This window comes from Stigmatopora argus, chromosome 19 (assembly GCF_051989625.1).
Source record: "Stigmatopora argus isolate UIUO_Sarg chromosome 19, RoL_Sarg_1.0, whole genome shotgun sequence".
NCBI classification, from domain to species: Eukaryota; Metazoa; Chordata; class Actinopteri; order Syngnathiformes; family Syngnathidae; genus Stigmatopora; species Stigmatopora argus.
Genome location: NC_135405.1, coordinates 9,391,468 through 9,412,913, shown reverse-complemented (window position 1 = coordinate 9,412,913; position 21,446 = coordinate 9,391,468). Strand labels below are relative to the sequence as shown.

Below are 21,446 nucleotides of genomic sequence, written 5' to 3'. Positions count from 1 at the left end.
CCCTCAAATGTGCCATCGAGTACATCAACAAGCTCTCGGAAATATTAAGCCATGCGTAAAAAGTGAACATTTATGCACAATCCAAAAAAAAGAAGGAAACGTTCTGCTCATTTTGGACTTTTTTGTTTTTAATATACTATAATGAGTGCTTGGATTTATTATGGATTTGTTTAATTGCCCTGCCTTGATGTAAATATTGTTTCAAGGGCACTTATTGTTTTCATGTGAACTGTGGAGAGAAAATTGATGATTTGTAACAATAGTGCCTGTTAAAAAGGTATTTTTTTTTTAAATTCATGTGGCATTATTTGAGACAGCACATGTTATCAGTGCGTTTGTCTACTATTAGATAAATAAACATTTTCATATTCATTTTTGTCGTTTCAATTTGTATTTTGTCATTTTATACCGTTTTATTCTAAACTTGTCCAATCAGGATGTTAAATTGGAAAATAAAGTCCAATCTTGCATTAAAAGCAATATAATTCATATTTGAGGATAGACCCAAATACATGCAAAAATTCCTAATGTAATTCCAAAAGGGCCTTTTATGTATTAGCTGAATCTAAAACCTAGGTCAAACGAATTGGACGTCTACTGCTGTCAGTGGCATCTACTGACTTAATATTTCCATTGGTACAGGTGAACTGAAAAATGTATACAATCAAAACAATGTTACATAAGTGTGCTGATGTGGTTGTGTTTATAAATAACTATAATTTATTTTTACTTCCCTATAAATGTGTAAAAAAACAAACTGTCAAGTTATTCAAGTGGAAGATATTTTGTGTTAGTTTTAATATCAGAGAACCCTAAACTTTGAACAGGAGTGCTGACTTTTTTCGCCTCCTACTGTCCAAAATAGAGACTAAAAAGCTTGTGAATTCATCCTTGCAGGTATACATTTATTGGCTAGACTTTTGTGTTTCCTCCAAAGCCTCATCATTCCATACAGGCTTATGGATGTGCTCTGGAATTTTCTCCATGGCAATCTGGTAACAAAAAGCAAAAAGGTGAGGATTCATAACATCTACGGTTCAGGTATTCAATAATAACTCAACTCACTTTTGTCACCTGCATGGCAACACTTTCAGGGAGGTTCCTTTGAATGTATTCCAAATACACCCGAGCTGTGGAGCCCGTTAAATGAGACAGCTATAAAACAAAAGACAAATTGATATAATACCGCATTGGTTAACTTGTTTACTACCAGTAACTTGACTTTACCTCAATGCACCTGTAGTGTGTTCTCATCTCATACTGAACCCGATGTTTTTTGAAGATGTGGACTGACTTCAGCAATGTAAACCTTTCCATGTCTTTAGGAGGTTCAGAACTTAAACCAGAGCAGAAAAGAACACAAACAGGATTACTATGATAAGACAAGACTTGGTGGGTCGATTCACAGCACATATAACTGTGACTCACACTTTGTCAATGTTTATCCCGAGTTCTTTGGCTGCCATCGTTGCGAAATACTCATAGCTGTCCAAGACGGCTCTGTCGTGAGCTTTAACCTGAACGGTCACCTTTTGGAACAGCGTGTCAGGCTCCTCCGTCACAGTGATCTGTGAAATAAATGGAAGTGTGTGGGGTGAATTGATGATTTCAATGTTGGGGAAAGTTGAATACAACTCACTGGTGAAGACGCCATTTTTAAAAACACTGAGGATGTGTGGAAGGATGAGCTCAAAGGTAGATGCCTCCTGCAAACAATTTGAAATTCATCTATTATTACGTTTTAGACAGCATGCAAATGACATGGATCGATGTTTTCTGACCTATACATAGCATTTTTTTCAAGATCTCAATAATTAGACATATGCCTACCGAATTGTAAGCCATTTCTTCTGTCCTGCACAATGTCCCGTGACTCGGGACCCCTACAAAACATTCATATATTAGCAGACGCAAGGATGGAAGTCACCACAGATCCACATTACGCCCATACTTCTATTGCTTACACACTTGCAAATACGCCCATAAGTGCAATATTCCGCGTTAAAACGTTACCAAATGTGATATTCTGCTCAGTATCCTTGCCAGGGAGCAGCATTCTCTTCGGAGCGCCATGGAAGCTGCCATGTTGGAGTACCACACGAGAAACCGGAAGCATCACGCATCACTCATCACACTGCTGCCCTCTTGTGTCCTGGAAGGTACATAACAACAACATGTGCTATAAATAACAATGCGATCAGTAAAACCAGTCATGGTGACGAACAAGCAAATAAAACTTGAATAATTCATATTTAAAACTATTGTTAACCGCAGGGAGGACATTTTCAACGTGGCTATTTTATGCTTTGATATGCTTGAACGTGACGAGCGTGCGTCATGTGGCCGTCACGTGACCCAGCTGTCGGGGCCCTGTTGCCAGCTTCTATGCTGCGGCTCTGCTGAGACAGTTACCAAGCGATCAGCGACTACAGCCGAGGTAAGCTTCCGATCTCACTCTCGCCACTCTACATTTGCCACACAAAGACCTCAGATGTCACTCCTTGTTCTATCCAGTTGTCATTATATATTAAATGACTAAAATCATTGGCTTAATTAAAAAAAAAAATCGAAATAAGTACTAAACTGGCCGTGCTAGTTGTAGCCGGTTAGCGAGCAGTGCCAGCGCGGATGGACAACCTCTGTTCGCCGCCTTGGCTGGTTCTGGATCAGCTATTGTTAGCGGGTCCGTTAGCCGCCTCTTTTTTTTAATGACGATAATGACAGGGTAACAAATGCGGTCATCTGTTGCGTCATCGTAACCTAAAGACTTGAAAAGGAATGGCCGAAAGGAAAAATCGGGCTTTTGTTTCATGGGGAGATGTTTTGATGCTCTCGGTGGACTAGGCGCTCCACCACCTAGCAGCATTTGAACGTGGATTGTATTGTCCTGCACCGTTTTATTATTACCTCATCATCCATGGCATGCAGCTGTCACTTGGCTTGGATTTAAAACGACTGCAATGACCCATTTTTTTTCTAGATTAATGCAGATGATTTCTGTTATGTGCTGGTTAGGGATTTCCATTGAGATCGCAAGGGAAAAAATACTACTATATACACCAGCCTGTGACCCTAAATAACAGTATCTTCATTTGATCTTAGGCATGTGTCCTCTTTTATAAAGGACATTGATTTTATAGCATGAAAAAATGAATCTTAAAACATTTACTATTGATGTCTAGTATTTGCGGAGTGTTTTACTCCCTTATTGGTTGGTAATATGCCTTCTCAATTCAACAGTACTTTGTTTGCATATATGGGTGATGGCCGAGATACTCAAAGATCTCCGGGTTCAGGATGGAGGACGTGTCCAGAAATTTTGACTTGAAGCTCTGGAAATATCTTGCTCATGTTCTGACATGGTGCAAGGTTAGGGGTTCTATTGCAATGGCTAGACAAAGCGGATATGTTCAGGCGCAAAGCATTCCACAAGCCTTTGTTAATTAAAACGGAGCCTAAAAATGATAACACGAGTCTTGTTCAATTATTCAGCAAGTCGTTAAAATCGTGCCGCTCTGCAGAATAGTCCCGGAATGAGAAAGTGCCATGAGTAATAGATGGATAATGAGGGAGTAATTTAGGCCAGTTTATTAATATTTATTTGCAGCAGTATCTGGATGGATTGTGGTTTAACAGTCTGACAATAAATCTAATAAATGGATACTTAGCCTCTAAATGATCTGTTTGTTTTCAGAACAGAAAATCCCATTTTGCAAGCCATTTTGGGGAATTCTCACTCATTTTTTGTGACCCACATTTTGCATTACCAAAAAGCTATAAAATTAAAGAATAGAATAGCCTTTTTTTATGGACCAAAACCTAATCTGAAAAGAATATCCATTTTGGTTAAGATCTAGAAGTAAAATACGCTAATGTAGCAATGTACCTCCTCACTCATTACTTGTAAAAATGTGAAAAAAGTCCATTGTTCACAAAAAGCGGCTAAATAATCCTGTACGAAGCTTTTATAGGTGTTGAATCTTTGCACTAGTATTGCTAAAGTGGTTCCAAGGGCTAATTTCAAGCCACCTTGTTAATATTTCACAAAAGCTGTGGGGTGTTTATTTATGAGCTTTACTAAGTGGTGCTGCGATTTGTCTGTTTTTCCTCTGGCTTGCCACAGTGGGATGCCCGAGGTTTGCCGGAGTTATGACGTTACCGGGAGGGGCGGTGCTCCTGCGGGGTTACGACTGATGGAAAGGAGTCCCTCCTCCTCCTCCTCCTCCTCCTCTCGCTGCCAGGATCGGATGATGAGGACGAAGCTCGACGGCAGCGACACGCAAACGGCACCGGGATCGTACGCCAGCAGTAGGACATGTTGAGCCGACCTTTACGTGCGTTTCTTTGGCGATCTCCAGTCATGACAAGTGCCTTCCCAACCCGAATTTCCCAACTTTTCTGACGTTATTGGGACCCTCAGAGAGGTTTTCACTGATGTCCAGGGACTCGCATATACTATGCACCATTGCTGTCACACGCTCATCACGGAACCTGTAACCTCAGCACGGGACTCTTGAAGGGAGGACCCTCACCCCCCGCACAAGCGCCCACAAGGTAGCTTCTCCTGGGCGCCACCACGCAGGGATGTTCGCCTCCGTGGAGCACGGTCCGGTCCTCTGCAGCGACTCCAACATCCTGTGCCTGTCCTGGAAGGGCCGCGTGCCCAAGAGCGAGAAGGAGAAGCCCGTGTGCCGGAAGCGCTACTACGAGGAAGGCTGGCTGGCCACCGGGAACGGACGGGGGGTCGTCGGCGTCACGTTTACATCCAGTCACTGTAGACGGGACCGGCCCACCCCGCAGAGGGTCAATTTCAACCTCAGAGGGCACAACAGCGAGGTAGGAGAATTATATTTTCTTAATTTTAATGAATACTTTCCTCTCCGATCATAAAGTTAAAGTAGGAATAGTTTAGATCAGGGGTAGGGAACCTATGGCTCGGGAGCCACATGTGGCTCTTTTGATGGGTGCATCTGGCTCTTTGCTAACCTGTGAGCTAAAATATGGAAATTGCTGTTGACAGAACTGAGATATTACATTTAGAACTGCTTGAATCTTAATTTTTTTTGCTTTAATCTTCATTTTTTTTGCTTTAATCTTCTTTTTTTGCTTTAATCTTCATTTTTTTGCTTTAATCTTCATTTTTTTTGCTTTAATCTTCATTTTTTGCTTTAATCTTCATTTTTTTGCTTTAATCTTCATTTTTTTGCTTTAATCTTCATTTTTTTTGCTTTAATCTTCATTTTTTTTGCTTTAATCTTCATTTTTTGCAGTAGACTCTTCTGGAATGCATCCTCTCATTGATTAGCAACAGTATAAGAATCTTTTAAAAAATAGTAATTTTTTTCCACTTTAAAAATGGTGAAATTACCCCCCAAAAAATGATAAGGCACTTGTTTACATGTATGTATTTTGACTTTTGAATTCGTAGTATGGCTCACAAGGAATAACATTGGAAAATATGAACTGTTTGTGGCTCTCTTCGTCAAAAAGGTTCCCGACCCTTGGTTTAGATGATGTCACCTTATATTTTTGAGAACATTGTTTCCCCATCCACTTGCTATCTAATGTAAATATTTAGAGATTTTGAGTTAGCCTACAAAACTCTAAAATATGCACAAAAATGTATGCTGTCATAAGTCAGGCTACTTCAGTGGTTTTCTTTTGTTACCTATTAAGAGTTGAGATTCAAACATGGGAAAACTGAGGCCCTTAAAAAGGATTAGTCAGAGTGGCTTGGATTTTCTTCAGGTAGACCTTTTCTCCAGACTATCCCGATCTTCGCCGAGTAAGCCTACCACGGCTTGGAGTATAAACCTAATAGGCATCTTGTTCCTGTTTCTCCATTCCTCCTAAGTCTGAGTTAGAGATAATTAGAAGGGAAAGACCTTCAAAAAGAATGCCACTGAAATTGGACCTAGTTTTTCACCAGCCTGACTAGTCTAATGACAAACTTCAAACTTCACAACCTCCTGTCTGTTGTGCCATGCTTGAAAAACACAAGAGAATATTTTTACATCTGCCTTTTTTTTGCTATGTTAGGGAATAATTCCTCTGATTCAAAATAGATCAACACCTCGTTTGACGAGCCTTCTTGCCGCTCCTTTTTTCCCCTCCTGACAGCGTCTATTCATTCCACACCAGCTCTGAAAATATGAGAGTAGCTTGACAATGTCATTGTGAACCATTGTGTTGAGCCCTCCTTTCAACTGAAAATAGATACTACGCCGGCACATTTTGCATTCATAGACATCCATCTTTCTGCCTTAAAGTACTCCTTTTGATGAATTATTTCAATTTTATAGGGTGTTCGTAAAGTGAGAATAGACGCTGTGGGCTTTGTAGGCACAATATTGGAAAGTTTAATCAGTAACTCGACGATGGTTCTCACAAACAAGAAAATAAACAATGTGAATAGTGGGGAAAAAAAACAAGAGTTTAGCCTCTAACTCTGGTTAACGGACTATGTCTTCCGCAGAGACTGGAAAATCTTCCTTTCATCTCGAAGTACACTTTGTTTCGACTTGCCTGGCTGACCATGGATTTGTCTTTGAGTCTAATCAGTAGTTTGCCAATCGCTCGTGGCTCTGGGGAATACAAGAGTAGCAAAGAAGTGAGGCGTAATTATGGAGATTGAAGAACAGATCTAGCCTGTCACGCTTGACCGATTACTTTGCAGAGGCATCTTGGAACAAACCACTAGTACTGTAAATGAGTGGGGCTGCTATGTAAAGAAACAGAAATAACCAACAAATGTTTTATTATTGATGAACGAAAACACACTTCATCATTGTTCTTCAGTCCACTTGTGCTAAAACTCCTGCTTTCTCTCAAGCTTTGGGAACTTTTGTGTCTTTTCACCTTGATTATCTTCACTTGGTCGTTCCGTTGTGTTCTTTCATATAGTATTATTCTCTTATCGTGTACACCCTGTGCTTTCTACCTGTCTGACCTCTTGACACATGCGATGCGCTTAAGAGGAATAGCTTTTACTGCGCTAATCCATCCATGGAGCGGACAGGACGGATTGCATAACCGACTGGACTGCCACGTCAGGAACTTGCCCTCTTGGTTTGCTTCCAGAAACCGTTAGGGCCGATACTGAAGATAATGTCGTTATATAGGCGGGCCTTTCACCCAAAGCCAGCTGGAACAGGCTGCGGCACCCCACGACCCTGACAATAATCCGTACTAGAAATGCATGGCTTTCGGTGGCACGATGGGTGAATGGTTAGCACGTCAGCCTCACAGTTCTGAGACCAATGGTTCAATTCTGGGCTCCTTTTTTATGATAATAACTAACATGCAAATGCTTATCACATAAATATGAATATAAATTCAGCGTCACGTATAACCGAAGATCCTGGCAAACCTTTGTCTAGGTAACCAATGGTCCTCCAGCTATTTCCATGGCAACCCACACTGTCATTGACAATGACAATATTTCCGTTCCTGCTAAAAATGAGGGTCTTGCTCATATTTATAAATATATAAGTGACCTTATGGGAATACAATAAAATGTAGAAGGCATCTGATTTACTATCTAGCACCCTCAGAATCTCCCTTCCTCTCAAGCCAGCGGTTCTTCGCCTTACAGTAAATGAATGAAGCTTTCCAATCGGCTCACAATTCTTTTTTATTAAATACCCAAATCCTCTTACATCCAAGTGAGCGCGTCTTGTAAAACCGTGGCAAAACAATCATGATATTGATTTGTCTAGAGAGTGCACCGTTCCCCTCCTGCGGCCAAAAAGTATGCATTTCTTTTGGCCGGGCTCCGTGCCAACAGCGTTCAGTGTTGCCATGGTCCTCCATGCGCTTTTCAAATGTGACACTGCACCTTCTCAATGTCCTTTCACTTCTGCTGACTGGACCACCACCCCGGCGCTGCCCCTTGATTTGATTTGGCCTCCTCTTTTAACTTGCTGGGGTCAGCTAAGCGACAGGCTCTTTTGACAAAAAGCACCACACGAGAAACACCGTGGCAGCTTTCCAAGGGCAGGAAATATTAATGGATAAGTGGCATCCAATGATTTAAGGGATCAGAGAACCTGAGCAGAGTCCTCTTATCTGATTACATTTAGGTTCAGAGAGGGGAAACATAAGGGAATAAATAAAAACACTGTTGCGTTTCCCGTTGCCTTTAATTGCGAACCTTTGGAAACATATCATGTTCAGTCAATCCTGCAGGGAAAAGTGGTTTTCTTGCTGGCTCTACTTTTCATTGCTTGACATTGATTTAGTTATTCCCATTTTTTGTGCTCGCTCTACAACTCTGTTATTTTTACACAAAAACCACCCCACATAAAAGTGCCAGTCCTTTCCCGGAATGTAACTATTCTGTAAAAAATAAAATCAGACCTAAATGAAAGCACGCTATAAAAACGCGGGTTCACCAAAGCCTCCAACTGCCTGTTTATTAATGAACAAGAACAACATAGTTTGAGGTCTTAATAAGCCACCATATTATCAAATATATATTATAGTCAGCTGGAATAGGCTCCGGCACCAGTTACCAGAAAAAGCAGTATAGGTAAAGCATAGGTGCATAAATATAATTAGTATTTAATACAGATGTAATGGAGACAAATGCACAGTTCTGTGTTATGTTATGTACATCTACTTGGCAAAATGTCTTTGTGTATCTAATGAACAATTCATTGCTTATATACATTATACGGAGCAATCTTAGCCATTTTTATGTATTTTTCTTTAAAAAATAAAATCTGAACCCCATTTGAAAAAAGTCAAAAAGCTTAAAAGCTTTAAATATAATACTTAGGGTCTGTGACATGCTATAGTAATCTTAATAAGTTCACAACTTTTGCACATGTTCATTTCTTCCTTTCTAATCATGATAGTGACTAGGATAATTGCCAAGCATTTGTTTACGTGATTCTCTGGGGTGATCGGCATCATCCCTCAGTGTCCTGCAGTGTCTTATCCTTATCCTGTCTGTCTGTTTCCATGTGACGTGCGATCTCTACCGACTCGCTGCGTCACGGCGAGGTGCTCAGCTGTCTTCCCGCGGGATGTCTGACCAGCTCGCACTAATCTCCACACCCTGCTAAATTTACACTCACATGTGCCGATTAGTCCCACTCTGATGCAGAAGGTGGTTTGGGACATGACATGTGCCCATGATGCTTTTTTTTGGGCCTCATTTAATTAACTCTAGTTCTTGTTTGGAAGAAAAGGGGAAAGCTACCCTAACATAAAGGCAAATTTACCATAAAGTGCACCAGATTGGACCTTTCCTGGCATAAATATGATTTTAAAGTAAATTATCTTTCAGCACAAGAACGTACTAGTAGATCTATGTTGTTGCATGCAATTTTTAAGATAACTTTAATAGCCACATTAGATTTTTTTCAACAGCATATGTAATTGTGCAATGGCTAATTTAACTTTTATCATATTTAGATATTGACATGATAATGCTAGAGAAGATCATGATTATGAATAAACACCTGTTTATTGCAGGGAATGTATTCCAAAACTAAAACGGCCATGAAATCTGAAGATAATTTGATGATAAATAGGATTCGGATTAATTGTGTATAATTTATCATGTTAGACAGAACCTAGCAATATTGCCGTAACCATGACAGAGGATTATGATTAGCGTTATACTTTTGTTTTCCTGCAGACATATGCCAGAGTAAATAAAATGCTATCCCTTTGCGGCAATCTAGTGTAATCCTTAGAACCCCCCTAAGAGTAATCAGTGTTGCAGCGTCCCAATCTTTATCCTCATTAAACAATACCCAGGTGGTGCATTGACACCGATGCAATTTAAATGCTCTTCAATGGAGGAAATTTCCAGTGAAGCACAACAAATAACGCTTCTTTATCGATGTGCCAGCAGTATTATGCGATAACAAAGTTAACAACCCTCTTGGAAAATGTTGAACAAACAAGGAAATGCATGCATAAAACACAGTACATATTATAGGTTAACAGGGAGTTCTGTATTGACTATTTTTCTCAAACTTAAAAGTTAAAATGGTATATATAGGAATCATTTTAAGAAACCAGTTAATACAGATCCTTTCTTTCAGTTGATGACTTTCATGCCTTGAAATGGCTTCTCTCATTAGGTGACCACTTGAGCGATCTTACTCATTTAACGATGGTTTTGCGAAGCGTTGGGATCACGATGAACAAGCCCACCCATTCTACGTTAACTAAGAGGTTAGCAGTTGTCAGAGTCATACTCAGAAAGTGTAAGCCTGGCTAAAACGTGCCCCGTGTTGTGCCTGGGTGCATGTACGACCCACGTGCTTTGCTGAGGGAGAGCGGCGCTGCTCCCCGCTTAGGATTATTCCTCCGGGAATAGGCTGAGTCACGCCACTGAAGAACAGGCAGATAGAAATGTATACACACACACACACACAGACACGAGCAGAAAAGCAGGGAAGAGCTTGAGGGCGGTGATGGGTTCTTTTGAGGTGACACTAAGTGATCCTTACTGCTAAATGTCAGCGATCATTCCTTCATTCCCCTGTTGATCGTCTTTGTGTGAAATAGTGAGCCATATAATGAAGTGGTGATACACTTTATCGTATTAGGGTGAAAACTGAAAAAAAAACTGCATGTTTGTATCCGTTTTTAACTGCAGGAAATGCTCCGTTTTTAAATATTTATGAGTCTGCAGAGTTGCAGGGCTTTCCAACTTCGCCCTTTTGAGCCTAAATGATGTCTCCAAGCAGTTTGGGTGGAACTGGAGCTTCTAAATGAAATTCCACCTTCCTGCCAAAACTAGTCAAGCAATTTTTTTTAACGGCGGCTTTAATCACAAAGGCTTTCCTGTGCAACAACAAAAAATACATCCTTCTGTTTACTTCCTGAAATCTTGCTACGTCAGCATTTACGCGTCGTTGCAGGACCCTTGCAGTGTGTACCGCACTCTATTTTGAAAAATGGATTAATTCAAACCGACATGTTGCCCGATTTTTTTTCCAATGTAGAATTATTACTTCTCACTGCTTTATATACTCTCCATTGACGTAGGAGTCCTAAAACGTCTATTTTTGTCATAAAATGTCGAACCTCAATTTTGTGTAATACATCTGATGATTACAGTTCCTCTGAGGATTTTTCAAAATGAGGTTAACCTACTTAATGATATACTGTATAGTCATTTGGTTTGGTACTAAAATTAGCTTAGTGCTAATGTGACCACTGGTGGCTCACCGCGGTGGGACGTGTGCTTTAGAGAGGTTTGAGTTGAAACATCCGACAGAAATATGGGAAAATTGCATGTTTTACAGTTGTTTCGTGTCCTCATGGCGCCTCAGTTGTTCTAATTTTTGTTGTCTTTCTGTCCATTTCAGGTGGTCCTGGTGCGATGGAATGAGCCCTTCCAGAAACTGGCCACCTGCGACACAGATGGTGGGATTTTTGTTTGGATCCAGTATGAAGGGCGCTGGTCCGTGGAGCTGGTCAATGACCGTGGAGCTCAGGTAGATCACCTTTAATCAATTCCACTATCATCATCAACAACACAAGGTTGAAGTCTTAACATCTCTGCAGGTCAGTGACTTCACGTGGTCACATGACGGCACTCAGGCGCTCATCTCCTACCGCGATGGCTTTGTCCTGGTGGGCTCCGTCAGCGGGCAAAGGCACTGGTCCTCCGAGATCAACCTGGAGAGTCAAATCACATGCGGTATTTGGACTCCTGACGACCAGCAGGTATGAACCGCACTTCTTTCTTACCTAAATTCCCACCTAAAGTCTTATTCTAACGCTTAACTGTCACCGCGTAGGTTTTGTTTGGCACTGCCGATGGACAGGTGATCGTGATGGACTGCCACGGACGCATGCTGGCCCACATTTTGCTGCACGAGTCGGACGGCATCCTCAGCATGTCGTGGAACTACCCCAATTTCCTGGTGGAGGACAGCAGCGGGAGCGACACGGATTCCGACGACTACCCCCCACAGCAAGGTGCGTCTCTCCAACAACGCTGACGTACTATTGTCCAGCTGTTTTATTTACGGGATGCGAGAAAGCAGATGTGCTGCCATCTGTGAGCTCCCTCCCCCTCTAATCAGGGCTCCCTAATGCTCTTATTGCATTGGATTTCCCAGTGCGCTACCAATTTGTCTCTTCTAAGTCTCCTCAGTTCACATTCTTTAATCAACGCTACAGAAAATACAATCGCTCCTTCATATGAATCGTCTAAATGACAAAATCATGCCTATACACTTCTTTTCTTTTCTGTTTTTTTCTCAGTGCACAACCACAAACCTTTGCTGACGGTCAGCTTCACCTCCGGAGACATTAGCCTGATGAGCAACTATGATGACCTCTCACCCACCCTCATCCGCACTGGCTTAAAAGGTAAACAAACTGCACTTTTCCCCCCTCCATGATATGGTTTTTATAATACTTCTGCTCCTTAGATGTGGTCGCCCAGTGGTGCTCGCGGGGGGACCTTCTAGCAGTGGCTGGTATGGAGAGGACACTCCTTCCCCATGATCCATCTTGCCTTTCGCCTACCAGGAATGCCATTGTAAAGTTCTTTAATATCCGGGGTGAACACATCTACTCACTAGAAACACCAGCACAGGTGAGCATAGGAAAAAAAAAACATTTAGTAAATGATGGCTAGAATGATTCATTATTTCATTAGTAAATTAATTGTGATCTACTGTGATAGTCAATGAACTGTTTATTTAGGTAAATATATTGATTTTAATCATTTTTTGTTGACATTTTTGAAGAAACAACAAGGAAAAATCATTAAAAAAAATATTTTTTTAATTTAATTTTTAAAGACGTAGACATTTGTCTATTTTAATGATTTTAGTTTTTAAATTTCATTAAAAACTGAATGAAAATGTTATTCCGCTATTTTTGCATTACAGAATTTCATTTAATCAACATTGCTTTTGCTCTGGCGTGATGCCATGTCCGGTCCACTATGAACATTCACAAGGTCGAACACAAATAAAGCACACCGAGACAGATGAGTGAGATTTTGAAGCTTCTGCAGAAGGAGAGTACGGAGGTGGTGGGTCCGACGACTCTACTTCTATAGAAAATATTTTACTTAGAGCAAGATTTCATGACATACAAATTCTCTGTTACAAAGATGCATCGCGACAGTGACACCGATGATGGTGGTGATACTGATAATGTTAAAGGCTACATATAAACATATAAACAAAGGACATACCCTCTTACAAAGATGCATGGTTTGAAACCGATGGCTGTGATGTGGATGGTCTCTATGACATGGGCATGACACGGATTGAAGGGGATGTCATAGATGTGAAACATTATTTGATTACTTTTCAAGATTATTTCACATGCCTCATGAAAAAGTCCTGCAATTATGGATATTTGGGTTATTGCTGGATTAAGAACAACTTTGAGATACTTGATTTCCATTGGGCATTCATGCACTAGTATTCACCGATTAAAAAGCCTCTATTTTCTTGGCAGCGACCCATTACTACCCTCTGCTGGGGCCACCGGGACTCCCGTCTCTTCCTGGCATGCGGCCCGGCGCTTTACGTGGTGCGCGTGGAACACCGCATCGCAAATCTGCAGCTCCTCTGCCAGCAGGGCATCGCCACTGCGGTGAAAGAGGAGAAAGACGTGGCCAAACTCACCATTCCTTTGCGTCTCTGTTCCTACGTCACTTCCGCTTTTATTCCCACCATCAAGGTAAGATTTGGAAGGCTTATTTTGACTCTTAAAGAAAAAAAATCTTAGCGGTTGGCTACCACGCCTGTTTATCTCCCCAGCAGCCCATTCCAGACCCCAACAACATGCGCGACTTTGTGAGCTACCCGACAGCTGGTAACGAGCGTCTGCATTGTACAATGAAGCGTACGGAGGATAACCCAGAGGTGGGGGGTCCGTGCTACACTCTATACTTGGAGTACTTAGGAGGTCTGGTACCCATCCTTAAAGGCAGACGGATAAGTAAATTGCGCCCAGAATTTGTCATTATGGATCCCAAGACAGATGGTAAAACCGGTAAGACGATTTCATGTCTTTTTCTTGAACCAGCATTGCTTGATTATAAACCCAGACATAGAATAAAGTATGACTTTACGTAAAAAAAGGCTAAACCTGAGTCGTTTTTTCATTTCTTCTTCCTCTTTAGATGAAATATATGGCAACAGCTTGATATCGGCAATGACTGACAGCTGTAATTGCTCAGACTCCAGTGACATTGAGCTAAGTGATGACTGGGTCGGAAAGAAATCTCCAAAGATATCACGGGGAAGTAAATCCCCCAAGCTTCCCAGGTAAAATCACACGCGCTTATTTGATGAATTTACTAACACAATTGTGTGGGTCTGTTAATATAGGGTCTTACGAGTTTGAATGGAATTTTCTACTTGGTTGATGTTTTTCACTGCATGCCTAAACCATCTTTTCCCCCCTTCCCATTTGTGACTTTCTCTGTAGAGACTTAGTTTGTCCCTTTACCAACAGAATCAACATTGATCCCAGGAAATCGCCCAAACTGTCTCGTACTTCCCAGGAAGTATCGAGGTCGCCACGGCTACCCATTCGCAAACCTTCCATTGGGTCGCCCAGTCTAACACGGAGAGAGTTTCCTTTAGATGACATTACTCAGGTACTTGGAAAGTTTTGTTTAGGCCAATGGTGGTGAAGCTATTCAAATTGAAAACTCTTTCTCATGAATGCTTTGTAATGCTTTTCAGCAAAACTACCTTGCTCAGGTCACATCCAATATTTGGGGAACAAAATTCAAGATTGTTGGCCTCGCTGCATTTTTGCCAACAAATTTGGGTGCAGGTAATCTATTAATATATTGTTTTTCTAGATTGGAAATATAAATGCTGTTACTAGTTTTAACTTTAACACATTGAAATAGCATTGAAAATAAAATCTAAATCTGAAAAGGCAGAAAAAGAAAACTCACTTTTTCCCCTCGTCTCCCTTCAGTCATCTACAAAACCAGCCTCCTCCACCTGCAGCCCAGACAGATGACAATCTACCTGCCAGAGGTACGCAAGATCTCAATGGACTACATCAACCTGCCCGTTTTCAGCCCCAATGTCTTCAGCGAGGATGAAGACGACCTCCCCGTCTCAGGCCCTGCCGGTGGCGCAGACGACAACCCGCCATGCACCGTCAACATTCCCATTGCGCCTATCCACAGTCCCGCCCAGGCCATGTCCCCTGCCCAGACCATCGCCCTTGTCCAGTCCTTGCTAGCCAATCAGAATGTTCAACTGGATGTTTTAACCAACCCCACGGCAACCTCACCGGGAGCCAGCAACGCCGTTTCCGCTGCTTCCGACCAAAGCCAAGACACCGTCCTTACGGCGCAGTACACGGTCCCCACCCGATACTCCAGTCCAGGTCAGGTCATCTTTGGAGGGCTGGACATGACTCGCCTCACAGTTGGAGCTGCGCAATCTCATCCGCCTTCACAGCAGCTGCATTTACAACAACTCCAACACCATCAGCAACTACAGCAACAACAACAATTACAGCAGCAGCACCAACAACAACAACAACTCCAGCTACAGCAACAACAACAACTACAACAGCAGCAGCAACATCAACAACAACTCCAGCTACAGCAACAGCAACTGCAGCTACAGCAACAGCAACAACAACTGCAATTACAGCAACAGCAACACCAACTGCAGTTACAGCAACAGCAGCAACAACTGCAGTTACAGCAACAGCAACAACATCTACAGCTACAGCAGCAGCAACAACTACATATACAACAGCAACAGCAATTTCAACACATGCAGCAGCAGCAACAACAACATCATCAGCAACAGCTCCAGCAACACTTACTGCAACAGCAGCTGCAACATCACCACCACCACCAACACCACCAACAACAACAGCAGCAACAACAACAACAACAACAACTTCACAGTCAAATAGCTGTGCCCCTCATACCACCATCGCAGATGTCAGGAGCGGCCATGCTTCCGACCGGCGCCCTGCAGATCCAGATCCCTCACCCGCCGCCGGATCTGCTCCTCGACAGAGGAGCCTCGGGTGAGCAGCACGAGACCCTCCTGAAAATCAAAACCACGCGTTCGGGTCCGCAACTGGCAGAGGCTGACACAGTGGTGTTCAGTGCGCCGCTTGAATTGAGTAAAATGAATCCCCCGCCTCCATATCCCGGAACCGTGGCGGCCGCGGTGGCAGCGGCGGCGGCGGCCGCTTCCATGTCGGCTTCCGGCGCACCCTCAAACGGCCCATCGGGGACGGTTGGGGGCGCCACTGGAACACCGCCGCCAGCTGAGCTCTGTGCAAAGAAGGGAGACTTCCAACTCTATTCCCTCGCTCAGCAACAAGGCCAGTACCCCACGCCATTAGGCTACGAGAGAATCACCACCTTTGACAGCAGCGGGAACGTGGAGGAAGTCTGTCGTCCTCGAACCCGTCTTGTTTGTAATCAGAATGTCTACAATCTGCAGGTGCCAGGAAGCTCTGCCACTCTCAGGGTCACCTCTTCATCCTCATCCTCCTCTGCAGAAGGCAAGAAAATCCAACTGCCGTATAGCTCTGCCACCCTCAACAGGCTTACCGCACCCCGCTATTCCATACCAAGTGGAGATCCTCCCCCCTATCCGGACCCGGCCAATCAGAGCGGCGGCAGGAGTTCCGGACAGAAGCTGGACGCTAGTCTCATCCACAACACTTTAAGGAGGAATAGCCGGGAGGCAACCCTCAAAGTTGCCCAAATGTCAGAGCCTCCGAGGCCTCTTCCACCTAAAGCTAAAAACAACAGTGCGCTGGCGGCGTCCTACCAGCAACGCGTTCAAACGGCATTGTACACGTGCAGTCAGTGTAGCAGCGGGTCCAGTATCGGAGTCACGGCTCCAGGCAGCGCCAACGGAATCGCGGGCGGTACCATCATCCGACAGGATTTTCCTCCAGGCAACGGAGCGCCGCACAGCACCGTTATCGTACACTCCAACAGCGCCACCCCCCTGGCCTCGCAGTCCTCTTACAGCTTGCTCAGCGCACTGGAAGGCTCCGGACCGGCGGCGGGGGGAGGCAGCAACAGAGACCACGTCGATTACGTCAATTCGGCGTTCATCGAGGACGAAACGCTTAATCATTCCCTCAGGCATTTGGCTGTGGGAGGAAATGATGCCTCGGGCCTGATCGTGAAACGGCCCCCACCCTATCAGTGGGACCCGGCCACCACGGAGGAGGTGTGGGTCCCTCAGGAACGAGCCGCAACGCTCAATCCCGCCCCGCACAAGCCGCCCCCGCTTCTCCTCAGCCCCAACCAGCACTTGGACATGTCCAGGCTGCCTTACGTGCTGTCCCCGAAGTCTCCCACCACTCCCGGCGCCGTGTCTTTCCAAGCCGCCGCCGGCTATCAGATTTCTCTCCAGTATCCAGGAGCACAGCTTCAACCGATCCTGACGTCACCACGCCCCTGTTCCTCTCCAAAAGAAGTGGTGGCGCCCGTGTCCCTGTCACAGCAAGACGCAACCATCGTTTTACCCGCTGGCTACCCTGCCAGTCTACCCAACATGACCTGCTGTCCTCTACCACCCATGTACCCCTCAGGAAGCAATTGTGCCGGGCTTCCTATCCCTCCCATCACCCTCCACACACCGTGGGGCACGTACAACCCGTGCCCCCCGTCGGCTAGTCCTGCTGTGCCTCTACCGCCTAAAGCTTCCCATATGGCGTTGGACAAAAATGCTCTTTCCCCACCTCCGTCACTGCCGCCCCCACCTCCTCCGCCGCCGCCAACGCAACCGCCACACACAGAACTGCAGAACCTCGCCGGTTTGCAAGAAGCCACGGCGGAAAGCGGGGAAGGTTTCCAAGAAGTGCTGTCCTTAGCCGAGAGCCCCGTGCCGCCTCGTTCTGAGAAGTTCAACAAAAAGAACCGCAAGAGGGCGGAAGGCCGGACGGAGGAGGCTAACGTGCCATCTTTAGCCGAAGGGAGCAAGTCCAAGAAGGAGGGCAGGACCCTGGGGGACTTCAACTCCCTCATCTCGAGTCCACGGTTGGGCGGGAGGGACAAGAAGAAGGTGAAGGGTCCCAAGGAGCAGCTCAAGGCTAAGAAGATGAGCAAGGCCGCGGCCAACAGCGAGTTCCAGGACAGCTCGGAGAGCGAGCCGGAGCTTTTCATCAGCGGGGACGAGCTGCTCAACCAGAGCCAGAGCGGGAAGAAAGGTTGGAAGACAAAGAGGAACCTCAGGGCCTCCAGCGAACTGGAGGAGATGAAGTGCCGCAAGGCCAACGAGAAGGAGGACCGAGGTCTGGGCAGCCAGGGCTTTGTTTACGTCATGGCCAATAAGCAACCCTTGTGGAACGAGGCCACGCAGGTGTATCAGCTGGACTTTGGTGGACGGGTCACGCAGGAGTCCGCCAAGAACTTTCAAATAGAACTTGAAGGCAGACAGGTAAGAAAGCGCACTCAGGGTTGGGACTTGAATAACATAGATATATGAATATAGAATCTCTTTCGTCTTTTTCTGAAATGAGGTTGAGATGGAATTGTAAAATGTTTCTCCCTAACGTTGTTTGCAGGTGATGCAATTCGGCCGCATTGACGGCAACGCCTACATCCTGGACTTTCAGTATCCCTTCTCCGCCGTGCAGGCCTTCGCGGTGGCCTTGGCTAACGTCACGCAACGTCTCAAATGAGACGCCGCGCCCAGGCCGGGATTGAAGGAAGTCGCTTTTCTGGGCCACGGCGACCCTCGCCGGCTAGACGGAAAAGACACGAGGGGAGCGATGGGATCCCCCTGCACTACACGATGCTGCCACTTGAGTCGCGGGTGCCACGGGCCAGCACTCTGGCGCTGCGCTCCTGGCGGCCGTCATGCAAATAAACGCTGCTCTAGTTAGTCCAGTCGACGCTTTTCGACGAGCGAGAGAAAAGTGTCAATGTGCGGTTTGGTTAGGATTTCTTTTGGATTTGAATAGAAGAAAAGGAAGCAGCGCGAATACTTGAAAACTACACTCTGGTGATATGTTGTTTGTCTCCAGAGCGCACGCAGGTACTACTGGCCACTTCAATCCATTGCTGTACAACACACCACTAGTCGATTTTCGCTTTTAGGGGTGTTTGCGACACCAAATGGTGGACAGTCGGCTTTTGATTTTGCTCTCGGCCATTCCTTTTTCTACTGTCAGTTCACATGAGCGGTGACGTGAAAATACGAGGATCCTTTTTTTGTTTTTTTGATTGAAGGATAAGCGAACAAGGATTAAGTTATGCGTACTGTACATTTGGAATCGCCGCCATTGTTTTGGCCCCATCCTGTCTGCATGCATCGCTTCCATTCAGGAGACAAAGTTGCGATATTTTCATGTAATGACGTTCCTCCGACGTCACTCGCGGCGACCTGTCGTCACTTCTGTGAAGTGCGTGTTTCTCGCCACCATCCCCACTCTTTAACGCGGTTAAAGGAGGTGCAGGGAATATTTTTATACATTTCTCCCGTAATCTCCTCAGACATAATAGACATATCAGTAAAAAAAAAAAATAGGATAGCTGAGTTATTTGGGAGGAAGGAATCAAGAGACTTGGATGACTTTGCCACTGTGTTTAATGCTGTAATACTGTTCAAAGCAAAATTGAATATCTTATTTTGCTGATTTAAAAAAAAAAAAGTCATCACACCAATGAAGGATGAAGCCAGTGGGTCGACTCTCCGGGTGGGGTTTATCGCTTGTCTTTTATAGCAACATAACTTCATTAGTCTGCTCAGTTAAAAAAAAAAAAGTAAAATTAGTTGCAACTAGTGCATTTTTTCCCCATAAAGTTATGAGAGAAAAGATAACACTGCTCACAAAAAGCCCTCTGCTGTTGATATTATTATGGTTGAACTTTATAATATAGTAATGTGACTTTTTGGTGTTTAAATACACTTTTAAAATATCAATACCTTAACCCCTGCCTCCTAAAAAAATTAGAACATTTCCTAAAATCATGATATTACAGTCAGTTCAAATTGTAGTAAAATTAAGACATTTGTCAAGACATTTGCAAATAAATAGAGTTTTTATGATTGATTTTAATTGTAATTTAACTGTTGTAAAACATTTTCCTTGTCAGATCCAATCAGTATTTTCTGTATTTTTTATTCCCATGCAATTTCACAACTCTTTTATTACTCATGGTGGTTTTCCCAACATTTTTCATTTAATTCTGACTTTAATAATTTGAAACCTCATTAGAAATCTTGAGAATTGTGACATTTTTAAAACTTTACTCTCGAATTAATAACTCCCCGCCCCCTTTTATAATAATAATCTCAAAATTACCCTTTGTCACTGTAATATGACTATTTCTCATTGTATCATACCTATTCGTAAGTAGTATTCCTTTTCAAAGGAAATAATCTTATCTTAATTATTCTAAAATTAATTGTTTAAAAAATAGCCTTAATCTTCTAAAGTGATAAATTAGTACTCTTACAACTATTCTGTTGAAATGTGAAGTTTTTCCCTCAAATTTTTGTGCCAAAATACACTATTGCATAAAAAAAGCTGGAAAATTAACATTGAAACTTGTATTTGACCAAAATGAAATGCATGGTGTAAGATCTATTTATGTATAGTTGTGCAATATTTTATTTTCTGGAAAAAAAAACTTGTTGGTTGTTGGCCCACTTTAAAACAATCTTTTACATCCAGCATCTCAAATTGCGGGTGTCTTTTTTTTTATAAGCTCATTTCCTAAAGGAGATACATAACTGTACATTGTGGAGTTTTGAACATTTAGCAATTTATCGCCCCAATTTCTACTAGTTTTACCTGAAGTGTAAGATGGAGCAAGTTAGTGACTTTTGAATGGAGAGGGCATCCAGTACTGTTTTTCGTCATGTTGTGTGTGAGTGTGTGTGTGTGCGTATGTGTTTTTACGTCTGCCTCATCAGTGTTGAATCCACTTTCACGGCTAATGACACGTTTACATCAATGTCACGCGTTCACAAAGTGCAAGCCTCTGAGCTCGGATCTATCAAGTAGGGCTTTTAAAGGTGTTCAACCTGATGTAGACACTGCAGGATGGGGCTTTTCTTTAGGAAAAGTATGTGCTCTGTATTTGTAGGTGTAGACTTTAAAAGAGGGAGAAAGAAAAAAAGAAGAAAAAAAAGTCCAATTTAGTGACTGAACGTTTTTAGTGAATGGATTAGTTAAAGCATGCCAATGTAAATTATTTTATAATTGTATATGTCATGCATCTTTTGAATAAAACCAGTCTGTTGCCAAAAAAAGTCAAAATTTCTGTCTGGTGCAAATGAACAGTTGCTCATCCTGCTCTCGGTTTGCATGAATTTTCTAAACAATAAAGTCAAGAAATATAAAATATATATAATAACATTTGCCTTTGTGAAATCTATCTCAAAGCTATCATATGAATTGTCAGTGATATTAAATATAAAACTTACAGGGATACTGGGAGAACTGCCATAAATTGTTTTAAATTAAAAAAAATCGTGTGC

The 21,446-nt window shown here is 43.3% G+C and overlaps 2 protein-coding genes across 4 annotated transcripts; one reads left to right on the top strand and one right to left on the bottom strand.

The window, feature by feature from the left end:
* Nucleotides 1-884: 884 nt before the first annotated feature.
* Nucleotides 885-2,166, bottom strand: mrps10 (mitochondrial ribosomal protein S10). Its single transcript, XM_077587172.1, has 7 exons — nt 2,014-2,166; nt 1,831-1,883; nt 1,640-1,706; nt 1,429-1,568; nt 1,228-1,336; nt 1,066-1,155; nt 885-992 (listed from the first exon to the last, which is right to left on the bottom strand). The coding sequence occupies exons 1-7, from the start codon at nt 2,083-2,085 to the stop codon at nt 906-908; spliced, it is 618 nt and encodes a 205-aa protein (XP_077443298.1). The 5' UTR covers nt 2,086-2,166; the 3' UTR covers nt 885-905.
* Nucleotides 2,167-2,270: 104 nt separating this feature from the next.
* tulp4a (TUB like protein 4a) lies at nt 2,271-21,225 on the top strand. 3 transcript variants are annotated; one of them, XM_077587169.1, is made up of 14 exons: nt 2,271-2,437; nt 4,124-4,836; nt 11,334-11,462; nt 11,533-11,694; nt 11,769-11,949; nt 12,238-12,345; nt 12,408-12,574; nt 13,453-13,677; nt 13,761-13,992; nt 14,123-14,267; nt 14,431-14,602; nt 14,691-14,784; nt 14,935-18,395; nt 18,523-21,225. In XM_077587169.1, exons 2-14 carry the CDS (start codon nt 4,585-4,587, stop codon nt 18,637-18,639), a joined length of 5,445 nt encoding a protein of 1,814 aa, XP_077443295.1. In that variant the 5' UTR covers nt 2,271-2,437; nt 4,124-4,584; the 3' UTR covers nt 18,640-21,225. The 3 variants fall into 3 exon arrangements, with proteins under 3 accessions (XP_077443295.1, XP_077443296.1, XP_077443294.1); XM_077587170.1 differs by having other exon boundaries at nt 13,758-13,992; nt 14,458-14,602; XM_077587168.1 differs by having other exon boundaries at nt 2,272-2,437; nt 13,758-13,992.
* The last annotated feature ends 221 nt before the right edge of the window (nt 21,226-21,446 follow it).